This window comes from Thamnophis sirtalis, unplaced genomic scaffold (assembly GCF_051295495.1).
Source record: "Thamnophis sirtalis isolate CommonGarterSnake01/CBP01778 unplaced genomic scaffold, rThaSir2_p1.2 scaffold_13, whole genome shotgun sequence".
Lineage (NCBI taxonomy): Eukaryota > Metazoa > Chordata > Lepidosauria > Squamata > Natricidae > Thamnophis > Thamnophis sirtalis.
Genome location: NW_028261393.1, coordinates 38,703,315 through 38,729,454, shown reverse-complemented (window position 1 = coordinate 38,729,454; position 26,140 = coordinate 38,703,315). Strand labels below are relative to the sequence as shown.

At 41.6% G+C, this 26,140-nt stretch overlaps 2 protein-coding genes across 4 annotated transcripts in view; one reads left to right on the top strand and one right to left on the bottom strand.

The window, feature by feature from the left end:
• Window positions 1–2,981, bottom strand: part of HEPH (hephaestin) — a 32,986-nt gene extending 30,005 nt beyond the window's left edge. For both annotated transcript variants that reach the window (XM_087728050.1, XM_087728051.1), the window contains exon 1: window positions 2,775–2,981. In XM_087728050.1, the coding sequence (XP_087584176.1) occupies window positions 2,775–2,947 (173 nt within the window). In that variant the 5' untranslated portion in view covers window positions 2,948–2,981. The remainder of the gene's footprint in view (window positions 1–2,774) is intronic.
• A 9,935-nt stretch (window positions 2,982–12,916) lies between these two features.
• Window positions 12,917–26,140, top strand: part of LOC106549372 (heat shock factor protein 3) — a 33,735-nt gene continuing 20,511 nt past the window's right edge. Inside the window, exons 1-5 of one of the 2 annotated variants that reach the window (XM_087728221.1) lie at window positions 12,917–13,116; window positions 21,034–21,142; window positions 23,087–23,214; window positions 24,577–24,701; window positions 25,683–25,758. In XM_087728221.1, coding sequence (XP_087584347.1) covers window positions 12,970–13,116; window positions 21,034–21,142; window positions 23,087–23,214; window positions 24,577–24,701; window positions 25,683–25,758 — 585 coding nt within the window. In that variant the 5' untranslated portion in view covers window positions 12,917–12,969. Of the gene's footprint in view, window positions 13,117–21,033; window positions 21,143–23,086; window positions 23,215–24,561; window positions 24,702–25,682; window positions 25,759–26,140 lie in introns of both variants that reach the window. The other variant, XM_087728222.1, reaches the window with a different exon arrangement.

The window sequence follows — 26,140 nt, the reverse complement described above, 5'->3', positions numbered from 1 at the left end:
CCTCATCTTCCAGCATCATATCCTTTTGCCTTTTGGCACTGCCCATGGTGTTTTCCATGGGAAACTGGACACGGGACCAAATTTGGACTATTTTAAGCAGCTCCACTGAACCTACCAGGACTTGCCCCTAGATAAAAATGTGTTGGCTCAGTCATTGGGATGATCAAAAAGGCCATCTCAACCGAGCATCCAAGAGCAATACAGATCATAAGCAGGGGTGAAATTCAGCAGGTTCTGACAGGTTCTGGAGAACCAGTAGTGGAAATTTTGAGTAGTTCGGAGAACCGGCAAATACCACCTCTGGCTGGCCCCAGAGTGGGGAGGGAATGGGGATTTTGCAGTATCCTTCCCCTGCCACGCCCACCAAGTCACGCCCACAGAACCGATAGTAAAAAAAAAATGAATTTCACCACTGATCATAAGTAATAAAAACACAGGGATGTGAGAAGCCTCCAGCATTGGCTTGTTGATTATAGGAGCAGGGGCTTATCAGGCACTTAGTAGGGCATACCATGTTTCCCTGAAAATAAGACAGGGTCTTTCTTATTTTCTTTTGACCCCCGAAATAAGCCCTTATTTTCGGGGAGGTCTTATTATTTTTGAGGTGCAGGAGGCAGCAAGTGTGGTCACCTCATGGCTGCTTCTGTGTTGCAATATTTTCGGGAAAGGCTTATTTTAGCACATGCACTCAAAAGCCCCATTGGGCTTATTATCCAGGGAGGTCTTATTTTCAGGGAAAGAGGGTATCATATGGCTAGTGGCTTAATTGGACTGGCAACCTCACAAGTTGTTCCAGCTCAGAATTAGAAAACACTTTTCAAACCAAGATCCACCAAAATCTTTGACTTACGTGCTACCCCAGTGACATTCTAGAGGGCAGATGGGCTGGGATCAGACAGGATCATAACAAAAACTAATCATGACTTGCACATGATCAATTTGTTTAAGATAAGAGAATTAAATACAATTTGAATGTCTGCTCTCTGTTTACATAATCATTATTCCCTGGTGTAACATGAAAATTTACAGTTCACCAGCAGCATGATGGAGCACTACACATGGTACACAAGCGACAGATCACAGAGGTCTCTTCCCTGCTTACTCATTTCCGGCTCCAACAGTTGGAAAGTTGGAAACAGTGGAAGGATTGTTCTGCTGCAGCTCAGAACTATACAGCCTCACCTATCATTAGGCATTTTATCAACATCCCCGGTTGGAGGTCTAAGTCCAAGTTGGTAAGGGGGGATGGACTTTGAGTTTCTATCTGCAGATGAAGCAGGAATCTCCCGACAACCAGTAAGATTACAAACCATAGCTAGTGTTGAGCATTTGGGGCTGAATAGTTTGAATATGTAAAAAGGGACGCAGTGGCTCAATGGCTAAAATGATGAGCTTGTTGATCAGAAGGTTGTCAGTTTGGCGGTTCGAATCCCTAGTGCCACGTAACGGGATGAGCTCCTGTTATTTGTCCCAGCTTCTGCCAACCTATCAGTTCGAAAGCACGTAAAAATGCAAATAGAAAAATAGAGACCACCTTTGGTGGGAAGGTAACAGTGTTCCATGTGCCTTCTGTGTTTAGTCATGCCGGCCACATGACCACGGAGACATCTTTGGACAGCGCTGGCTCTTCGGCTTTGAAACAGAGATGAGCATCGCCCCCTAGAGTCTGGAACGACTAGCACATATGTGTGAAGGGAACCTTTACCTTTACCTTTTTAGTTTGAGTATAAGTCCAGCCCCAGAGAATTTTAAAGGTTAATATTCAGTTGAGACCACATGCTTTTCTTTTGGGATTGATGGATAAATAGTTGGATTAGAAATCCTATAAAGTTTCAAGCGGTTTCAATTGTATTAATTTCCCTAGGAAGATGGTGGAATCTGACCTCTGAAAAGGTGATGAATTACCTTGTAGCTAGTTTCAGGGATGGGAAACTCAGTGAAACTATAAGGATACTTTTTGGACATTTCTTTCTGATAATCAAGAAACATTTTGTACATTTTAAATACTACAGTGTAGAAATTCACCACCATCAAAACTATTCACTAAGGCTGCATTGCTATTACAGTATTTATTATCTATTTAGATAATCTATTTAGTATCTATTAATAATAGAAGACTATTATTAGTCTTCTCATCGTTCCCATCACCCATCTCCTTCCACTTATGAGTGCAGGACTGTAACTTTGTTGCTCGTATCCTTACGATTTATATTGATATTGATTGTTTCTTGGTTGTTTATTTGTATCCTATGACTATCATTAAGTGTTGCACCTTATGATTCTTGACGAATGTATCTTGTCTTTTTATGCCCACTGAGAGCATCTGCACCAAAGACAAATTCCTTGTGTGTCCAATCACACTTGGCCAATAAAGAATTCTATTCTATTCTATTATCCGATTCTATTCTATTCTATTTTCTGTTCTTTTTTCTTTTCTATTCTATTATTCTTTTCTATTCTATTATTCTATTCTATTCTATTTTCTATTCTATTCCATTCCATTTTCCATTCCATTTTCCATTCCATTTTCCATTCCATTTTCCATTCCATTTTCCATTCCATTTTCCATTCCATTTTCCATTCCATTCCAATTCTATTCTATCCTATCATTCTATTCTATTCTACTCTATTCTATTCTCCCATTTTTTAGATAAAAGTTGTGATACATGTAGCACATTTCAGCACAAATCCTCCAGCTTTGTGTATACAATTCGGAAGTGAATGGAGGTGCCCAGGTTGTGCTGGATTGTAGGGATGGAGAAACTGGGACTCACGAGTCATTTGCAATGCTTTGTCCGGTGACGGCATTCTTTCCCAATGGAGCGTAGTTCCACTCCACACTGCGGATCCCCAGATAGTAGACTCTGGTAGTTCCGTCCGCCAGAAGAAGCAGCAAAAGGAAATGGAGACAAAGGACAGAGAACCGTATTTGCTGACAGCAGCACATCAAAGCGAAGCGCAGAAAGCCCCGTCAGGACTTGGGATCTGAAAAAAGGGATATGAAAAAAGGGATGAAATACAAACACAGAACAACATAGAATAACAGAGTTGGAAGGGACCGTGGAGGTCTTCTAGTCCAACCCCCTGCTCAAGCAAGAGACCCTGTACCAGTGGTGACTAACCTTTTTGGCACTGAGTGCCGAAACAAGATCATGCGTGTGCGTGCCGGAGCACCAGAACCCAGAAGTGCAGCTAGTGATGGCATGCATGCATGCGTGCGTGGCCAGGTGCTCTCTTCCGGCTTCTGTCGCATGCATGCGCGAAGACCAGCTGGCCGGCACACAGGCGCGCGACTGAACCCAGAAGCAAGCGGCTTCCTGCGCATGCATGTGTGCCATTTCTAGCTGCAATTCTCAGTTCTGTCGTGTGCATACGAGAAGAACAGCTGGCCAGCGTGCATGTGCGCGATGGAACCTAGAAGAGAGCGTTTGGCCATGCGCGCATGCACGCCGGCCACTGGTCTTTGCACATGCACATGAGGGGAAACGAAGTGTAGCTGGTGACAGCACATGTGCCCACAGCGAGGGCTTAGCGTGCTACCTCTGGCATGGTTCGCCGTCACAGTCCTATACCATTTCAGACATATGATTGTCCAATCTTTTTTTGAAAGCTTCTAGTGACGAAGCACCACAACTTCTGAAGGCAACACGATCCCGTTTGATAGTTCTCACCCAAGTTCTAGGTTGCTTCTCTCCTGTGCTGGCTGTGGAATTCTGGGAGTTGAAGTCCATGCATCTTAAAGCTGCTGAGGTTGATAAAACTCTGCACTACAAGATTGACCAAGGTTCTAAACCGGCAAGCATGTCACAAGTGGGAAAACACAAATATGCTTTGGGTCTTGGTTCACTGGGTAGGACCCGCAGATTATTTCCTGGAAATATAGTGCCATATAGCCGAGGTTTGTTTGCCAGGTGGTTCTTATTAGAGATTTTCAAAATTCACAGCTAGATTAATATCACTTTCCCACCCTTTTCTCCGCAGCTGCCACAGTGTTTAAAGCATCCGGCCCCTGTGGCAATGTGTACTTAGCTGGAGCCCTGCAGAAGGTCCTGAGGAATTCTGCTGACTTAATCGAAACTGGTTCCCTTCATAAAGTTCTCTTATCATGGCTGATTCATTAGCCAATAATGAGATGCCAGGAAAAATAGGCCAAGATACCAGTTTTTTTCTCTCTCTCCTGCTTTCTTGTATTAACATGCTTAAATGTTAAGGCTTAACATGCTTAAACATCTTGTATTAACATGCTTAAACCTTGCCTTTCCAAGCAAACATTGACTTACAACCACAATTGTCCCTGAAATTTCTGTTGCTGAGCAAAGGCGTTTGCTAAGTGACTTCTGCCCCATTTTACAACCTTTCTTGCCATAGTTGTTAAGTGAGTCACTGAAGCTGTTAAATTAGCAACATGGTTGTGAAGTGAATCTGCCTTCTCCATTCACTTTGCTTGTTGGAAGGTCGCAAAAGGGGATCGCGTGATACTGCAACTGTCATAAGAATGAGTCAGTTGCCAAGCCTCTGAATTTTGATCATGGGAATGCTAGAAATGGTCGTAAGTGTGAACAACAGTCATAAGTCACTTTTTTCAGCGCCACTGTAACTTTAAACAAAACAAATGGTTGTAAATCGAGGACTACCTGTTCATTGTTCTGATTTAATGTCAGTATGATTATTAGGCTGGAATCTTCTCTTTTGCACAATACAATTAATGGGATGCAGGCTGGGCACTTATGCTCTTTTATATTCTATAGAAATCTGGGAAACTGTACTTCTGTTGGGAAGCTTGTCAGGAAGAAATGTGGTGTGAATTATTTACTAACAGGCCATAATCCCCCCCCCCCCCTACACACACACATATTGGAATGTAGCTACACTTTGCATCATCTTTGACTTTGTTGATCTGTTGACTGTAACGCCGTTCATTTCCATTTGTTTTTAGTAGCCTGGGGTTGAGATCTGTACAAATTAGAAACCCCCCTGAGAAATGAATAGTCAATCAATCAATCAGAGCTGGAAGGAACCTTGGAGGTCTTCTAGTCCAACCCCCTGCTCAACTGGGAGACCCTATACTAGTTCAGACTATTGCTTGTCCAGTCTCTTCTTAAAAACTTCCAGAGACGAAGCACCCACAATTTCTGAGGGGCAAGCTGTTCCACTGGTTAATTGTCCTCAGAGCTAGGAAGTTTCCCCTTAATTCCAGGTTGCTTCTCTCCTTAGTTAGTTTCCATCCATTGCTTCTTATCTTGACTTCTGGTGCTTTGGAAAATAAGTTGATTTTTTTGAAGAAGATAAAGTCTTTTTTGTGGCAGCCCCTCAAATACTGGAATGCTTCTATCATGTCCCCCCAGTCCTTTTCTCTAGACTAGCCATATTCAGTTCCTGCAATTGTTCTTCACATATTTTAGTCTCCAGACCTTTAATCATCTTAGTTGCCCTTCTTTGCACTTTTTCCAAACTCTCAACATCTTTTTTGCAATGTGATGACCAAAACTGGATGCAGTCAATTCTGTGCAACTGGATTTTAGAGAATATTTGTATTCAATGGATAAATTAATATTATGAATTATTTTAAAAAGTCCAAGAAAATATACTCTGTCGTGCCCCATAATATTTCTGTTAAATCACCTCTGATCATAATTTTATCCATTTATTATTGTATTTATTTGTTTTGCCAAGCGTGTATAAGATAATAGATATAAGCACATACAAGTTTATGAATACATGAAATAGATATGAATAAATGGGGACATGAGGAGAGGGACAGTAGGCATGCTAGTGTTCTGTTGCACACCCCCTACAGACCTCTTAGAAATGGGGTGAGGTCGACAGTAGACAGTCTAAGGGTAAAGTTTGGGGGATTTGGGGAAGAAACCACAGAGTCAGGTATTTCTATAACTCTTAAAATCAATCTCCTGATTCAGAGAAGCAGGCAAATTAAAAATTGAAAAACACACCAACTTACCTAATACCTTCTAACACAGAGGGAGATTCAAAATCTTTCTCCTTCCTTAATTTTTTTTATTAACAAACATGTAAAATACACACACACACACACAACTTAGACATACACATTTACACAATACAATACGAACAGGAGCTTCCTGTTTTTTATAATAGCAATTATCAATCGATACCGCTCACCTTATATTATTTCCCCTTCTATTGTATTTCATTTGGATTTCACCATTCTTAACCCTCTTATTTTACTCATAATTATTATTTTTTGAGTTTTGTTATATTCCTTCATTGATTCTTGTTTCTTTCCTCCATCCACCTATACTATTTATCCCATATCTGGAAGAATTCTGATTCTTCTTTTCCCTGGATTTCTTTAGTTAGTTTGTCCATTTCAGCACAATCCATAATCTTTCTTATTTTTTAATCTTCGCTTGGAATTAATTAGTTTTTCCATTTCTGGGCAAAGGCAATCCTTGTCGTCGTAATTATATGTAGTATTAAATACTGGATTTCTTTTTTGTATTTCGCAGACATTATTCCTAATAAAAAACTTCAGGTTTCCATTCTATTTTAATCCCTGTTATTGCCTCCAGCCAATTTCTGATCCTTTTCCAAAAAAATTTAGCCTCCTCACAGGTCCACCATAATTGGTAATATGTTCTGTGTATTGATTCGCATTTCCAACATTTTGGGGAGGTATTTGTTAAGATTGTAGCTAACCTTGTTGGTGCCAGGTGCCATCTGTAAAACATTTTGTACTGCTTTTCCTTGTATGCAATTGATAGTGTCATTTTTAAGTTTGTTCCCCAAAATTTTTCCCATTTCTCTAATTCAATATTATAGCCAAAGTTCTGCGCCCATTTTATCATTTGTTCTTTCACAATTTCCTCTTCCATTTTATACTTCAGGAGGAATTTATATATTCTCCCTATCATCTTTCTATCTGAATAATTTTATCCAATTCGTGTGGTTCTGTTTCGATGTCATATAATTTAGTATCCTTATTGTATTTAGTTTTGATTTGGAGGTAAGTTAGCCAGTCAACTTTCATGTTCTGATCTGCCAATTCTTCAATTGTTTTTAAATTTCCCTGTCTATCAATTAAGTCTCTGTATCTTAGCATTTTGTTCAAATCTATAAAATTTGGGTTAAAATAAAATTTAAAAAAACAAAAACAAAATCTTTCTCCTTCCAAATTCCAACTGATCAAATTCACATGCCCCATGGTTTCCCTTCTTTTTCACTGGAAACAATTGGAAAGCTTCAGGATGAAGTTTAGACTCTTTCTTGAGTTTGCCATTCCATTGACATGCCCATTTATATTTAGGACTGCAGTCTTGGTAACCACCTTCCATTTAGTGGAACAGAAAAACTTTGCAGTGAAGTCAAAAGACCGTTCCCTTACCTTGACGAAGAAGAGGGAGGCTCAGAAGCAGAAGCCACGAGAAAGAATGAAGACGTGCTCCGGAAGCATTTTCTCCCAGCACCTGAAGTCCCAAAGAAATCTTTCTGAGATTTAAAGAAAACTAGGAGGGGGCAAAGTCTCACTCGTAAACCTGCAGCTGACCGTGGGCCTTTCTGCATTGGGAATGGACTGAGCAGGACACGCTCATTTATTTGCCTTGCGTCTCTTTCATTTTTAGTTTAAACAACAAGGACAACCTTGGTGTAGTTTCACTCAGAGGGCAGACTAATTTATGATAGGAGGAGCCAGGTGATATCAGAGCAATAACAATTAGCTCTTTGGTAAAAAAGGCAGAAATGACAGAGGTAGACTAAACCTGATACTTTCAAGAGGCTCCTTTGTACACTGGATTTGTACAACCCTTTTAAATTTGTTAAAATACAAACACCCAAAAGATTATGAGCCGTGGTGGTGCAGTAGTTAGCATGCAGTACTGCAGGCATTTCTGCTGACTACCAGCTGCTTGCAGTTTGAGACTCATCAGCTCTGGGTTGACCCAGCCTTCCATTCTTCCATCCAAGGTCCATAAAATGAGGACCCAGATTGTTGGGGGCAATATGCTGACACTGTAAACCACTTAGAGAGGTCTGTAAAGCACTGTGAAGTGGTATATAAATCTAAGTGCTATTGCTATTACATACAGCAGTGATAGTGCAATAAAAATTATAATTCACAGATTAAAAACTAAAGAAATAAGAAGACCCATACCATGTTAATATAGAACTCAATGTATTGTTAAACGTAAATCATGTGGAAATAGATGCCCCTCTTCTCAAACTTACAATAGAAAGACATTTCAAAATTGATTTACAAAAATAAACCCCAGTTTTTAACAACAGGTGTGTAATTTCTTACCTGTATAATAGTACTCTTAGCTAGCACAATTCATATGTTTTAAGAATTCATTTAAAACTGAAAAAGTAGAGGGGGCAAACAACTTCCTTTTGTGTGTGTGTATTCAATGACACATCAAAATGTTTCTGCTGTATGAATCAAACTAGGTGTGCATTTTGTTCTCTATTTGCTGAATCATAGAAATGATTCTCAAAGGTCATTTCAGGACCACACCTCTCAAAGTTGTCAAGAAACACAGGCTTAATCAAAGAGACCTCTCTTTGCACCTTTTTATATATATAAAGATTTTTTATATATATAAAAAGAACCCCAACTGGCATATAGAGTGGGGAAAAACTCCCAATACTTCCAAGCTATTTTTCTAAGCTTATTTGCTGTCCTGATTGAAGAGGTACAGATGCTCTCCATATACAGAACACCTCCAATGTCCCCAACAGGTTTAGAAAACGTATTTGCCATGCAAGAATATTTATAGGATGTATTTGCCAAGCAGCAAAAGGACCCATTGTTTTTATTTTCATGGTAAACTGAAGATGTTGATGTAGTCTTAATTTAAAGAAGAAAAGCAACCTCTGGGCCCTGCTTCAGCATCTTCCCAGGCACCCTGCAGCTGAGCTGGGTCAAATAGACCAGGAAATGGGGGGCCAGTTTTACCCCACATTTACCCCACATGAGCAACGGGCCTATCTGATTCGTGTGACTGATTTTCTACTCTTTTGAGAAGTGACTTTTCAGAAACGGGATCGTTTTTGCAAAGATAGAAACTAGATATTGAGACCCTAGAAAAAGTGCAGAGAAGAGGAACAAAGATGGCATGGGATCTGGAGGTTACATGATTGAGAATACTAGGTATGTAAGAGAAGGACTAGGATGACATGAGAGCAGTCTTCCAATATTTGAAGGGCAGCCAGAGTAAGGTAAAAGTTCCCCTCGCACATATGTGCTAGTTGTTCCTGACTCTAGGGGCCAGTGCTCATCTCCGTTTCAAAGCCAAAGAGCCAGCACTGTCTGAAGACGCCTCCGTGGTCATGTGGTGAGCATGACTAAACACCGAAGGCGCACGGAACGCTGTTACCATCCCACCAAAGGTGGTCCCTATTTTTCTATTTGCATTTTTTACGTGCTTTCAAACGGCTAGGTTGGCAGAAGCTGGGACAGGTAACTGGAGCTCACTCAGTTACGAAATCCCTGCTGTCTGGAAGAAATAAAAAAATGTATGAAAGTAAAATGGAAGCAGTCATAAGAATATGATTATTGTTCTGTCCCCCCTCCTCCGCTTGTTAACAGACGGCAGGCAGACAAACTTAAAAGGACTCTCTTTATCAGTTCTCGGCTCAAACTGGCTGCGAGCCCAAAAATAACATAAAGTCTCAGACTAGATAACAGAATACAAAATAAAACTCTTACAAGCAATGCACTTCTCCCAAAGTCTCTACGAATCAGGGTTACAGAAAACAAAGCACTTATCCAAGCATATCTTACATAAACCACGACTGATCATCAATCAATGTTGAACAAACCAAGGAACGCACGAAGGAACTTTGACTCCTGCCACCAGGGCGTGGCAGCATCCGTCCTTTTATCTCCAAAACCCCAATAACGAGCCCCAGGTGCATCGTTAATCTTGCATTCCGAAAAGACTCACAGAAGACTGCTGCTGAGTCACAACAGATTATCATAAATGTAAATGAGCTGCGATGGCGCAGTGGATAGAGCGCAGTACTGCAGAGTATTTTGCTGCCTGCTGCCTGCCTGCAATTCAGCAGTTCTAATCTCATCAGGCTCAAGGTTGACTCAGTCTTCCATCCTTCCAAGGTGGGTAAAATGAGGACTCAGATTGTTGGAGACCATAGGCTGACTCTGTAAACTGCTTAGAGAGGGCTGTCAAGCACTATAAAGCGGTATAGAAGTCTAAATGCTATTACTATTGCTAAATATGAAACTTTACTTTCTATTTTGTTTAGTTTTAATTAAAGATAAAATTATATAATTGTGGCATATACCTTGAGAAAGGCAAATATTGGGGATTACAAACCTTTCAATATACAAATGAACTTTTTTTTAAAAAAACTGTTTTCTAATGCAGCTGCTAAACAAGTTCTCAGCTCAACTCACTAAGAAGAATATGAAATTATACAATTTTAGAATCTTACATTGGAAAGTCAAAATTTGGGGACTGGAGGTCTTCAAGTATAAAAATACACCTTAAAAGATCACTTTTTTCATTTCAGCTGCTGGATCTCAGTTCAACTTACTAAGGATCAGGGCTGAAATCCAACAGGTTCTGGAGAACTGGTGGGAATGGAGGGTTTGCAGTATCCTTCCCCTGCCATGCCTACCAAGCCACGTCCACAGAACCGGTAGTAAAAAAAAATGAATTTCACCACTGCTAAGGATGAATTTAAAAAAAATAGAGGGGAAGTGAGTCATTCCTCCCTCAAGCAATGCCCATGAGGGGGCTTCTAAGTGAGGCTGGGCTGTGAGGGTCTTGTATGGCAAGGCAAACAAAGGGAGCTTTCAGAGGAGATCTAAAGGAATTGGATCTTACAGCCTCCATTAATTGTATTTGCATTCTCAAATAAGGCAAAGTGAATGGAACTTTCCTGAACTTTATACTTTCTGCTCTCCCATAGACAGAGTCTAATATTTGCCTTAGAATTTGTAGACTACTAATCAACTTGATATTGAGCGCAACAAACAAGTAACAAATATTACTCACCCACTAATTAACCCAGAGAAAATCCTTGCCTTGACCTTTCTGCCATAGACTGCTGGGGGTTCGTGAGAACCTCTAGCTAAGATTCTGTGCAGTTTGGAGAACCCCCAAATCCCACAACTGGCTGGCCCTGCCCTTCCACTCCTTGGAGTCTCCATGTGGTCCGTTTTGGATGCAGGTAAGTGCAGGGCATGCACGGAGGCTCAGGGAGGGTAAAAAACAGGCGAGCACTCAGCAAACCGGTAAGCTGGTAGGATCCCACCCCTGCCTTGGATCCGTGATGGCAAACCTATGGCACACATTCCACAGGTGGCATGCAGAGCCCTCTCTGTGGCCACACCAGCCATCGCCGCAGATCAGCTCCACCTACATGTATGCCCACCTCCTGCTGCCCTGCTGGTCTTTGGGACTCTGCCATGCATGCGTGGGAAGCATGCTTGGGGGGGGACACTCACATTGCATTTTGGGGCCTCTTGCAGCCCCCCCATTAGGGGTAGGTTGCTGCTGGTGTTACTGCCGGTTTGTAACCCGCGCACAATGTATGTACACTGAGAGCATCTGCACCAAAGGCAAATTCCTCCCTTGGCCAATAAAGAATTCTATTCTATCCTATTTTATTTTCTATTCTATTCCTATTATTTCTATTTTTTCCTATTTATTACTATTCCTTCCATTTCTATTTTTTCTATTTCTATTACTATTATTTCTATTACTATTATTTCTATTACTATTATTTCTATTACTATTATTTGTATTTCTAATTCTAAATCTTATTCTATTCTCCTATTCCTATTCCTATTCTTTCTATTTCTATTCTTTCTATTACTATTACTATTATTTCTATTTCTATTATTTGTATTTCTAATTCTAAATCTTATTCTATTCTCCTATTCGTATTTCTTTTATTTCTATTCTATTTCTATTCTTCCTAATATTTCTATTCTATTCTTTCTATTCTATTCTTTCTATTCTATTACTATTCTATTTCTATTTTTTTCTATTTCTATTACTATTCTATTTCTATCATTTCTATTTCTAATTCTAAATCTTATTCTATTCTATTCTCCTATTCCTATTCCTATTATTTCTGTTTTTTCTATTACTGTTCTATTCCTATTCTTTCTATTCTAATCTATTCCTATTATTACTACTACTATTATTTCTATTCTATTGTATTCCTATTCTTTCTATTTCTATTCCTATTCTTTCTATTTCTATATCTTATTCTATTCTCCTATTCCTATTATTTCTATTCCTATTATTTTTATTTTTCTATTCTTTCTATCTCTATTCTTGTTAATTGTAAATCTTATTCTATTCTATTTTCCTATTCCTATTAGTATTATTTCTATTCCTATTTCCATTTCTATTCTATTCCTATTCTTTCTAATTCTAATTCTATTCATACGTTTTACCCTGCAGAACCCTCCATCCTCTTTGTTGCTCTTCCCTCTTCCTTACCCTCCTTCCAGAGTCTGGGAGTTTTGCTGTCTCGGGGTGTCCCGAGTGGGGTCCAACTCTTACCAAGCACTGAGAGCCCCGCCCACCTTCAAGAGGGGAAAAAGGCTTTTTAAGCAATCCGCGGCGTGGGTTTCTTAAGAGGAGCCGCTGCCCGAAAGGCCAGAGAGCAGCAGGGCGAATTCCCTCCAGACTTCTTCAGCCGGCGGCGAGTCTGCTCCAACCGCCCGGATCCCGCAGCCAGACTCACCCGCCGAAAAAGCAACACGGGAGGGATGCTGCGGGCAGAGGCTCCAGCTGATTTCTCCGCGCCTCTTTTCGGAGACTTACGGCGAGAGAGGAGAGCCACCCCTCCCATTTCCAAGGAATGGAGGCCAATCAGGCGCCGGCCTTGTGAGGCTCATATCCCGGGAACCGCCAATAAGAGGGCGAGCCGGGCATCGTTGCCGTCATCATCGTCGTCCTTTTTCCCTCCCCGTCGCGCCGCCTTCTGACGTCTTTCCGCCATCGCGAGTCCGGCATGAGGAAAGCGGAGCCGCTGGTGGGCTCGGGGCCGCCTTCGCCCGGCGCGTCCTCCTCCTCTTCCTCCTCCGTACCCGGCTTCTTGGCCAAACTTTGGTCCCTGGTCGAGGACCCCGGGAGCGACGATGTAATCGCGTGGAGCCGGGTGAGGGCCGAGGGCGCATGCGCAGAGGGCAGAAGCCCGTGGCTCCGGCCGTCGGGGCTGCGGCCGGGAGGGTTGCGGGGCCCCGCAGGCCCTCTGGAGAGGCGCTGGCTGACCCCGGAGGACGCGGCCTCCGCTCCTCGGCCCCTCGTCTCCCCCTTAGGGCTTGTTTACTAAATCCTGGCCCCCGGGAAGGGGGGGCAGGGGGTCCTTGTGTCGCTGGAAGATGAAAAGAGATTACTCAGCCCGGGACGCTCTCGGCTGTCTTCTCGCGGCCCAAGCCAGGAGGCAACATCGCCAGGGCTTGGAAGGGGTGGCTTAGTGGCTGAGCTTGTCGATTAGAAAGGTCGGCGGTTCGAATCCCTAGTACAGCTCTCCTGCGTGAGCAGGTGTTGGACTACACGACCTCCAATGTCCCTTCCAACTCTGTTATTGCTAACTGTTAAGGCGGCCGGCGTGCGGCTCGTTCTCACAACCACTGCCGTCAAAATAAAATTAGAATAGAAACGGGATAGGATAAAATAGAAAATGGGTTATTTTGCCAGGTGGTGCTTTTGCTTTGAAGGCAAAGTAGGTTTGGCAAAGATATGGGGCGCATGTGTGTGGCTCCCAAGAATTCCTGGGCTAAGGCATAAGCAGCTGATTGTAATCCCCTCGGCTGCAAATAGAAGAGAATTCTTTATTTGCCAAGTGTGATTGGACACACAAGGAATTTGTCTTTGGTGCAGATGCTCTCTGGACATAAAAAGACAATATACATTCGTCAAGAATCATAAGGTACAACACTTAATGATAGTCATAAGGTACAAATAAGCAATCAGGAAACAAATATCTATATAAAGCGTAAGGATACAAGCAACAAGGTTACAGTCCTGCAGTCATAAGTGGGATGAGATGGGGGATAGGAACGATGAGAAGACTAATAACAATGCAGCCTTAATGTCGGGTAGAGCATTCTAGGCATTGACCACTCTGTTGCTGAAGTCGTATTTTCTGCAATGAGTTTGGAGCAGTTTACCTTAAGTTTGTATCTATTGTGAGCTCATGTATTGTTGCAGTTGAAGCTGAAGTAGTCATTGACAGGTAGGACATTATAGTTCCACCACAAAACCGCGCTTGACTAAACTGCGCTCGACTAAACCGCGTTGCTGACATCATCAACAGGGCGACAACAGCGCGGAGACAGAAGCACGCTGTAAACCCTAAACCTAAAATTAACCTCTAAACCTAAACCTAACCCCCCTAAACCTAATCCTAAACCTAACCCTAATCCTAACCCTTAACCTAACCCTAAACCTAACCCTAACCCTTAACCTAACCCTAAACCTAACCCTTACCTTAAGTTGAATCGGCTTGCTTTCAAAGCACTATTTAAAGCGCCCTTCTTTCTCCGTGCTGGCTGTTGTCGCCCTGTTGATGATGTCAGCGACGCGGTTTAATCGGGCGCGGTTTAGTCGAGCGCGGTTTTGACGGGTCACGGGACATTATAGCAGATAACTTTATGTACTATGCTTAGGTCTTCCTTCCTTCCTGGCTCTGGCGAGAGCTGATTACAAAACCTGGGTGATGATACCAGGCAAGTCAGGGGAGTTGTCAGCTGGAGTTCCACTCCCAGCAGGGTTGAAGGGAGAGCCTGTCCGCAAGGGAATGAAGGCATTGGGCATCGCGTTATGAGACCTGAACCCCATAGGGATTTGCGTGGCTTTGAAGGCAAAAGCATGATAACAGATAAGCAAGAGTTGGAAGGGACCTTAAAGGTAATCTAGTCCAACGCCCCCCCCCCTCTCAAGCAGGAGACCCTACACCATTCCTGACAAATTGCAGTCCAATCTCTTCTTGAAAGTCTCAAGTGATGAAGCTCCAGCAACTTCCGTTCCATTGGTTGATTGTTCTCACTGTCAGAAAGTTCCTCCTGATTTCTAGGTTGAATCTCTCCTTGGTCAGTTTCTATCCATTATTCCTTGTCTGGCCTTCGGGTGCCTTGGAAAATAACTTGACCCCCTTCCTCTCTGTGGAAGCCCCTCAAGTATTGGAAGACTGTTGCCAAGTCTCCCCTGGTCCTTCTCTATGCTAACCATGCCCAGGTCCTGTAACTGTTCTTCATAGTCTCAACATCTTTTTTATAGTGTGGTGACCAAAACTGGATTCAGTATTCTAGGTGTGGTCTTACTAGGGCTTTATAAAGTGGTAGTAGTACCTCCTTTGATCTGGATTGTATCCCTTTGTTAATGCAATTTAGGATTACATTGGCTTTTTTAGCTGCTGCTGCAAACTGCTGGCTAATATTTATCTGGTTGCCCACTAAGACTCTAAGATTCCTCTTGCAGTCCACAAAGAATCACAAGATCCCTTTCTAAGCTGCTGCTTAGGGGCGCATCCTTTAGAGTAAACGGATTTTCGTGGCCAACCACATCAACAAGCATAAAAGGTTTGGACGGCAACACCAAGTCTGCCGCCTCTCTCCTTTTGATATGGGCGTTGCTGGTTGTCTCCTTGTTTGCGTAATGTACTTATGAATAAGTGCTGTGAGAAGGGCTTGTGGCATCATTTGAGGTGTGTTAGGCCATAACCGGGTATACGTCTATGCAGACGATGCTCTCTTGGCGGAGAATCCAGATGACTTGTAGCAAAAGTTATGTAAGTAACTTTAATGTAACAAAGAGCATGAAGCTGAAAAGCAATGCACCAAAGATCATAAAACCTTCTGTTTGAAAGGGAAGATAGAGGATTGCAAATTAGACCTAATAATCCCAATATATTAGAGTGGGAAGACCAGACTGGCCAATTATTGCCAAATAGTTTATTAGGCATAATTAGAAAGTTATGTGAAACTCCTCTACCAAAAGTTTCTTGATAGGGTGATCCAACAAAAAATTACAAGCAAGGACATATATGGGTTTAGAGTTAGAGTTCTTGATTGTAGATTAGTGTTTCCCTTCTACCAGTCCACCAAAAGTTTCTATAGAAAAGTGACATTAATTTCTGAGGCATTTTGATGAAAATTAACAATTTCTTCTGTTGATTGCTGGGTACTCCAGTTAATTATGATGTTGCATGAAGGCACCTCAGTGACATAATTACAACTGCTAAAGTATTCAGACAGATGTTCTGTTCCTCCCCTATTTGATTTTATACATGATATTGTCTAGAGGTTCTAGATCCTTAATAGAGCTAAATTTTATCGATGGCAAAATCAATTTCCATTTTTATATATGCTGAAAATATTGTTATTCGGTCTGTGTTGCAAGTGGGGTTGTCGGTCAACTTCCACCTGCTAACGTATTTGGTTGTCTTGAAATAGTATAGTAATAAATGAAGCAAAGGTAGATATATTTACAGTGCAGGTTACATTTCTCTCTAACAGTAAAAATCCCAAGTATTTGGCGTATTGTGCATAGTCTTGCATTTCTAAGAATACTTGTGGGTTTAAAGCAGTCCAATTGAGATCCTTGCTCAGTGCTAGTCTTATGCTGCTGCCTAAAGTTTGGGTGCATCTCAATCAAGGATCACCTACTACGCTGCCAATTGAAATACTGGATTGACACAATTTCAGGGATGAATCTTTAGCTCAAGATGCTGCTCTTCTTGGAAGAAATAACAGCTTGGCCTGATGTATTGTAGCCCCCAGTTTTTTTATCCATGCTCAGTCCTGATCTGGAGAGAGCCCAATCAGAGAAATTTGACTTTGATCCAAAGAGACAGGACTAACACTTAATATCTCCACTACAGAGAGCGCTGTACCATGCCTTGATTAATCCTTATCTTCTAAATGTCCAATGTTAGAAAATCTCCAGAATGATAGCAACATTTTATACCATGATAATGACAGTCATGATACTGAATTGGATTGTATTTTAGTTATACTTATTTTCAGCAATATTTTTTTATTATATTGTAATTTATTAAATTGAATAGGTTAGAATTACAGAATGCTTTGCCAGAATGTGCTGTTGAAATGTGGCTGCTGTCTGTAATACAAGTAGCACATTGTGGAAATAAAACATGCATGAAAATAACGAGATGTCAACATTGTTGTCTCTGCTGTCATTCATATCTGCAAGTACAAACGGGGAGGGCTTTGGCTGTGGCTCCAAGCCTGCCTCTTGGAAAATTTTGACCTTGCTGGTTGGCCCCTTGCTCATAGAATATATTTGTAGGCAGATAACGTAGTGGCTCAATGGTTAAGATGCTGAGCTTGTCAATCAGAAAGGTCGGCAGTTCGGCCGTTCGAATCCCTAGTGCCGCATAACGGAGTGAGCTCCTGTTACTTGTCCCAGCTTCTGCCAACCTAGCAGTTCAAAAGCACGTAAATAATGCAAGTAGAAAAATAGGGACCACCATTGGCGGGAAGGTAACAGCGTTCCATGCACCTTCAGTGTTTAGTCATGCCAGCCACATGACCACAGAGATGTCTCGGGGCAGTGCTGGCTCTTCGGCTTTGAAACAGAGATGAGCACTGCCACCTAGAGTCGGGAACGACTAGCACATATGTGCAAGGGGAATCTTTACCTTTACCCATATATATATAAAAATGAAACCAAGGATAATTTCTGATGTAGAAATATATTGAATGGTGTGGGGTAGGTCCTTACATTACACCTAGGTGTTGGGGCAAACAAATCACATCTAAATCTCACATTTTTTTTATTATGAAATGCTTGCTTCCAATTATTTTCAGCTTTTGAATAGCCACAGGCTGTTTATATCTGTGGAGAGTCTCAGTCATCCAAGTTATGGTTGTCCCCGAAGTTCTTTTTTAAGAAACAACTGGGACTTCTTATCATCCAAGAAGCTTCTTCAGCTCTTCAGATGCCTCTTGGATGAGAAGCGAAATGTCTTCAAAGAAAACAAGAAAGTCCAGTTGCCTCTTGAAAAAGCATCTTTGGGACACAGGCTGTTTAGTAGATGGACAACGGGATTGTGTAGCTTCAGAAATGGGACATTTGGACATTGTATGACTTGGAGTCTTGGCTCTCTCCCCCCCCCCCCCTTTAATTCAAGCATTACCTTACTGGGTTAGTATTTTGTTTTCAAATGAATGCAGGCATGCAAAGACATGTTGTCAAAGTATTTATGTGGGTGTTTGCAAAATTAGTTGGAACCAGCTAAAACTTTCCAGTTGAAGTCCCATTTTTCTGGATTCATTTTAATAAATCATTTTATGCACTTACAGTGCTGCAGGCAACTTTCTCGGGATTATCTAGGATTCTGAACCACAAAAATGATTTTCATTAATGTTCTGAGGCTTTATAATATTTCTCTAAGGGAATTCTTAAGAATGGGCAGGTTGGTATTCACCTGTCAATTTGTTAATAATACCTTGGGGCTGAATATCGCACATGGATCTGGATTAGTTGTCCTGAGAAAAATTGGATTATATCTGCCCCAGTTTCGCTTTTAATGCTGCTTGTAACATGTCAGAGAAAGAGGCCTACTTGCATTTTGTGAATCTTGTTGAGCAATTCCCATATCAGTTTTATTTCAGGAACAGCCTGCTTCATGGGCTAATTCATAACTGCAAGGGTTCTTTTACTCCTGGCCATGTGGCTTCAAGGGCTGCCATATTTATTTGGGCTATTTTGCCAGGTGATGCTTTTGCTGTGAAGGCAAATGGGGTTTGACAAATAGAAGGTTAGGGGTGCATGTATATGGCATCCAAGAATTCTTTGGCCAAGGCATAAGCAGCTGGTGGTAACCCCCTGGGCTGCAAATAGAATAGAATAATAGAATGGAATAGTATAAAGAATAGGAATAGAATATAATTCTTTATTAGCTAAGCGTGATTGGACACACAAGGAATTTGTCTTTGGTGCAGATGCTCTCAGTGTACATAAAAAGACAAGATACATTCGTCAAGAATCATAAGGTACAACACTTAATAATAGTCACAGTGTACAAGTAAGCAATCAGGAAACAGTCAATATCAATATAAATTGTAAGGATACAAGCAACAAAGTTACAGTCCTGCAGTTATAAATGGGAGGAGATGGGGGATAGGAAGCATGAGAAGACTAATAGTAATAGTAATGCAGACTTAGTGAGGGGTTTGACAGTGGTGAGGGAATTATTTGTTTAGCAGAGTGATAGCGCTTGGGAAAAAACTGTCCTTGTGTCTAGTTCTCTTGGTGTGCAGTGCTCTACAGTATTGTTTTGGGTTCCACCACAAAACCGCGGTCGACTAAAGCGCGTGTCACTAAACCGCGCTGTCAAAATCGCGCTGTCAAAACCGCGCGACAGCGCGCTGACAACAGCGCACCAACAGAAGCGCGCTGTAACATAACCCTAAAAATAACCCTAAACCTAACCCTAAACCTAACCCTAAACCTTACCTTAAGTTAAATCGCGCTTTTGTCGGCGCGCTGTTGTCGCGCGCTTTTGACATCGCGGTTTTACCGCCGCGGTGTTGTTGGCACGCTTTTGACTTTCGCGGTTATGTGGTGCCACGATTGTTTTGAGGGTAGAAGTTGAAACAATTTATGTCCAGGATATGAGGGGTCTGTAAATATTTTCACGGCCCTCTTTTTGACTGGTGCAGTGTACAGGTCCTCAATGGAAGGCAAGTTGGCAATAATTGTTTTTTCTGCAGTTCACTTGGATCGTGCGGGCAGATGCCTGAGGCCGCACCAGAGGGGTATGTATGTGTGGTGGTTCCCGCCTTCCAAGATTCAACTTGGAATCCAGAACTGTGGCACATTGTCAGGTCACAGCGTAGGTTCTTGCTATGTGGAATGGCTTGGAAATTGAAATTTTAGGTCTCTTTTTTACTAGTTTTTTTGGTACATTTCTATTTGTGTAACATAGGTTTATTTATTCTTTAGGGGCAATAATGGACCTTGGGGCACACTGGGAGGTGGTTGATAGATTAACAACAGATTAATCTCTCCCCCCCCCACTCATCCTATTCCCTCCCTCTTCATCTTTTAATTAGAGTTGAGTATTTGTATTTTTATAGCTGTCAACTTATGAAGCATTCCTGACCTGCTCTCGAGTGACAATAGTATTGTATTTGTATTGTTTATAGATGGTATTTAGTTTTATCTTTTAACATTATAAGCCACCCAGATTTGCCTTGTGCTAAGATGGGCAGTCCAATCAATAATGCACTTTATATTGTTTATATGATACTACTATATACTATATGATAAACGTGGAATTGAAAGCAAAATAAAAAATAAAATAATGAATAAACACCCAAACTTGGTATGATTAATGTCTGAAAAATCAGAACTGGACTCTGTCATTTCACGGATGGAGGTCAAATCAAAATACATTGTTGGCTTGTGGTTTGGGTGTGCACATATATAAATTTACAATAAATACATTTCACATCTTTTTGCATCTTACATCCCATCAGTCACTCTCAATATGTGCCATCACATTAAAAATCCAAAGCTCGTTTTTTTCAGAAAAAGGCTTCTTATATTTGGAGTCATTTTGTGAATCCGTTATAGCTTTAAGGACATTAACGACTGCAACCGGTTATAAATCTCAGCTCTGTAACTCTAAAACAAGTAAAAGGTAGCTAGGGCTGAAGCAGGGTTGCTGATGGGAGCTCTGCTACTGAAGCTGAAACCAAAACATATCTCCAAATAATGAGGGAGAGGGAGAAAGATGGTTCTAGCAGCTTCTGCAGAGAGTTTTCTTTCACCCTCTTGTTAAGTTCTGCTGAGACGCTTCATCTCCTGGCTCAGTAGAGACAGCTGGAGATGGATTGCTGTGCCATCATTCTCTGGTTGCATTAGTGGGTTCTCTTTAGTTAAGAGATGGAAGTTGCATCTCTCCCAGTCTGTTCAGTGCACCACCAATATATGCTACTGGGTGAGGTGCACTAAAATAGACCGAGTGATGCCACTGAGTAGTAGATCTTGACCTCTTTAGTTTCTTTTTCTTACTGTACTTGTTTTTTCTTAACTCTTCTAGAACGGACAGAATTTTTGCATTTTGGATGAACAGAGGTTTGCTAAAGAATTGCTCCCTAAGTACTTCAAACACAACAATTTGTCTAGCTTTATACGACAGCTCAACATCTGTAAGTATCAGATTCTGTCTATATTTTGTTGTTTTCAGCACCCAGTGTCCATTAAAATTAAAAAAATGCCGTCCTCTACCTAAACTGTTGGAAAATAAACATAACAAATTATTTAAATATTGAACACCATAACTGGATTTATGCAAAAGGTATAACATTCACCTACCATACAATAGTTGTAAAGCAATATGTGGATTTTTTTAAATTTGCATTTGGGATATGAAGGAGCAACTTCCTTTGAAAGGTTCCTGTAACTGCTTTAATAGAGGCCCCAGGAGGCCTGGCTCATGTAGGCCACGCACCCTTGTTTGCTACGCTGGGAGGCAACAGAAACACCATCTATATGTAGTATGCTAGCTCCATAACCATGTCCATACAGTGGCCTTTGAAGTAGCTGCAGGAGCCTTGCAGAGGATGTACAGTAAGTAACAATATCAGCTATACATCTCAGAGGTGCTTTTTCTGGAGGCAACTGGGCTTCCTTGGGTTTTTTTTTAAGACTTTCACTTCTCATTCAAGAAGCTTCTTTGGCTCTGACAGGATAATGGAGAATGGAAGGATTTATATTCCTTGCAAACAGCTGCAGGGATGCAAATGACCAGCTGTCTGCAAGGAATATAAATCCTTCCATTTATATTCCTTGCAGATAACTATAACTATAAATGAAATATTAATCTTCGTATAAATGAAATCCTTCCATTTATATTCCTTGCAGACAGCTGCAAGGATGCAAATGACCAGCTGTCTGCAAGGAATATAAATCTTTCCATTCCCCACTATCCTGTCAGAGCTGAAGAAACTTCTTGGATGAGAAGCAAAACATCTTTAAAGAAAAAACAAGAAAGTCCGGTTGCCTCTTGAAAAAGCACCTTTGGGACAACTATGACCTGGATGACTGAGAATCTCTACAGACTAATAGCAGCTATGAGCACAGTGAAATCCCACAACTTCCAGTCAATCTCACGTGAGCACACATACACAGACTAAGCGTCTGGGAGTACAGATGGGTAATCTTGTGATCTCTTTTTATTTCAGAGATTTTGACAAGCCCATTTAAATGCCATTGTTAGCTACAATGGCTCCATTGGAAGCTGAGTTCTCACCACTTCCTTAACAACCTTAGCTGAAAAGGGAAAGTTGAAGATAGATTAAAAATTGTCAATTATAAGCATGGCAAAAGGTCCTTCTAAAATTTGATGGTATTAACCTTCCTCAAAGAGACATTGCTGATCCCAGAGGAGTCACAGCCAGACAAGAAGCAATTGGGGGGTGGGGGGGTGAGGATGTATGGGTTGGAATGCAAGGAAGGGGATGATGGAATGCAAGAGCACAGACTCCACAGCAAGACATACCAGCTTTCCAAGATCACCATCTGGGAAAGTTCTCCCAAACAAAAACGAACATAATTGATTGGATTGAGTAAAGTGACATTGGGAGGGCCAGGGAAAAGAAGGGAGCATTTAACTATGCTGATTGCATGTGAAACCATTAGAACTGGCTTCACTACTTCCATATCCATATCTGCCCAGTAAATTATACTCTTGGAAACAAAAAATGGTCCATGAGTCTTTATTTGCTGCATGCACCGAGTGGGATTGTGGATACTAAATAACATAGCTCATTCTGCAAAGCATCTAATTTAGTCCTTTCAGTTTCAAAAACTCAAAAGAATCCCAGGCTGCCTTGTAAGAGTTATGCATCTTCCCTCCTTGACTTTGCCCGCTGGTTTCCAGATTTTGTTCTTACATTGGTCTATTATCACTCTGATCTCTTCGCTTTGAAGAAGGAAAAAAGGAAATGATTTCATCATATCAGAATATGACCACTGTAACTCTTCTTTTGAGTGGGGAGTTTGCACCTAGCTAAAGGAAAAGGAAAGAATTCAAATGAAAGTGGGCTTCTCAAAGACACAAACACATTTAATTTCCTCTGATGTCATTGCAGATGGCTTCAGGAAAGTGATTGCACTTGAAAATGGCATGATCACCTCTGGCAAGAATATTGCCATTGAATTTCAGCATCCGTTTTTCAAGAGAGGGAAGGTGGATTTGCTGGCAAACATCAAGAGGAAGGTAATGTTTCCTAGAGTGCTGCCTGGTTAAAATTCCTCTGTTCAATACAATCACATGTTAACTGGTCTATTTTCTGTTTAAAGCATTATGAGCAAAACTGAATTGGAATTTGACTGATCTTCCCCCTCCCCCCTAAAAGTCCACCCCCAAAACTTAAGCAGGGCTGATTCTCTTTAGTGCTTGGATGGGTGAAAAGATAATATGGAAGCCGCTTGCACACAGGGGGTTCATGAAGTCTCCAGAGTTGAGCTAGTCTCGAGAAAGGAATCTTGGCTTTGATGTTTTCCATCCATGCTAATTCTTTTTCTCTAGGGGACACGGTGGCTCAGTGGCTAAGACGCTGAGCTTGTCGATCAGAAAGGTCAGCAATTCGGCAGTTCGAATCCCTAGTGCCGCGTAACGGAGTGAGCTACCGTTACTTGTCCCAGCTTCTGCCAACCTAGCAGTTCAAAAAATAGGATCCACCTTTGGTGGGAAGATAACAGCGTTCCATGCGCCTTCAGCATTTAGTCATGCTGGCCACATGACCACAGAGACATCTTCGGACAGTGCTGGCTTTTCGGCTTTCCGGAGATGAGCACCACCCCTAGAGTCAGGAACGACTAGAACCTATGTGCGAGGGGAACATTTACCTAATTCTTTTTCTAATGGGTGAAATACTGAGTTACTTGCAAAACTCTGGGGCTGTGGAACTGCCAGCTGCAAAGTATAATTACAGTTACATACTTTCTGTATGACTGTATATTTCAAAAATCAATAAAAGAAAAACAAAACCTCATATGTTATGTAAAAACAACTTAGTTTTTAAGGCACAAATTAAACCTGGCCTGTGCAGGATCATCATAATGATGATACCAATATGACTTTCATTCAAACTGAGAGTGAACCAATTTTTTTCAGTGTATGCTTTTGACAACTCAGTATTATTATTTTTAATATATTCCAAGCACAGTAAGGACAAACCTCTAAATAAATGGATACATTCCTAAAGTTTGGTACATCTTTTATTTCTCTACCCAAGATCATATGAACAATGATGTGAACATTACAGCAAAATTGACCAACCGTAAGGCCAGTCATAGACTTCTGAGATTTAGCCTTTTCCTTTTAGACGTGTGTCAGTGCTTTTCTGAATGGGATGTTACAATTCTGCTTTCTCAGTACAATTCTGGTACTGGGGTAGGTGAGAGCCCAGGTAGCATTTCCTGAGTGGGCATAAACAGCAGCTTTGGGTTATCATCTAAGATCAGCAAGGGGAAGGTTGTGTTTCCAGCATCCTCACTCCTTATGAGTCAAATTTCAGTTGCATTTGTTTCTTATAAACATGTTCCATCTTATCATCTTCAGTCTACCCTGTCACAGGTGGCCACAGTAAGGCCAGAAGATCTCAAAATCTGTCCAGATGACTTGCACAAAGTGTTGTCGGAGGTCCAGGAGATGAGGGAGCAGCAGAACAGCATGGACATCAAGCTGGAAAGTATGAAAAGGTGCAGCACCATGAATGCACCATGAGCAAGTACTGAGAGGCAAATCATGAGAGAGGAGTTTCCCACCCCATCTATAAAGCTGCAGATAGAATGAAGGGATTTCCTGGGTACAGAAAGGTGGACTTGTTGGCATCCTGGAATACCTCCTCCTGTTCCAATAACAAACATTATGCCATGTTATCAGCACCACTCACTTTGAAAAGAAAATAAAGGATCTTGCTATTGTGGCTATTAATAACTGCTAATCTAGGAGGAAGACTCTTTCCTTATTAATTTTTTTTTGTCCTCCGTCCCCAAAGATCTTGTTCCTGCTGGTTACTGTGTTGGCCTGCTCAGCTGCAGTATTTTACCTGAGATTTTAACTCACCTGCAAGTTTAATGGTTGTTGTCCTTTAATGTTTTAATTAAGAGTGGTCTACTATGGGACGTGAAAAGATCCATAGTCATTGGGAAAAAGCTGCCTGATGAAGGACTGGGCTGATAGGCTATCTAACCCATTGATGTCTGCAGATAGAAAACTTTCTGCCTGTCCCCTTCCAAAGAAATCATTCTTCTTCGAAATGCTGGTGCTTTTTTCTGCAGGTCAGATATTTTGCCCCTGAGCAGTGATCTCTTGTGACTCCCGAGTCTCCCATTTAAAGGATCTCATGGAGCAGAGCTGAGAAAAGACCTTGGCAGTTATTGTAGTTCGAGCATATATAAGGTGTAGCCATTTCCCTACATTGTTTCAGAAAAGCCTCTTTGTGCCCCTCCAGATCCCAGGGGAAAGTCCCGTAAAGTTGTGGCATCTCCTTTTCCATTCTAGGTCTCTTGGAATGGAAAACTGGTTAGTCTCCTCCTGCTTCCACACATCCCCTCATTTCCTTACGTTTTGCAGCAACCCAAATCTTCTTACAAAAGCCTCCACTGGACTAGACTTGAACCCCATAGAAGTCACTCACTTTAATTTTCAACTTGCCTCTTTCTGTTCCTCGTTTCCAGGGAAAACAAAGCCCTCTGGAAAGAAGTGGCCTTCCTCCGTCAGAAGCACAACCAGCAGCAGCAGCTCTTGTCGAAGGTACTGAGAATAGCCCGGCCTTAGCTTGGCGCTCTCCTCTGCTCCAGAGCAGCCGCCCTTCGCCTGGGGCTCTCCCCTGAAGGCAGGAGAGGGCACGGTTGGAATGCTGCCTCCAGGAATCAGTTGCTCAGGGTCCTAAGAGTGATCTAGTCCGTCCAAGTGCTTAGAAGAAAAGAACCTACATATTTTTTGGAGTATAAGATGCTCCGAAGTATAAGATGCACCTAGCTTTTGGGGAGGAAAACAAGAGGGGAGGAAATCTGCCTCCCAGCAATTTGCCTCCTTACAGCAAACAGTACAGGAGATATACACTGTTTGTGGTGTTACATTTCAGACTATACTTGTACAGATGCTGTTAAAATTGATGTGGCTTTCTGGAAGC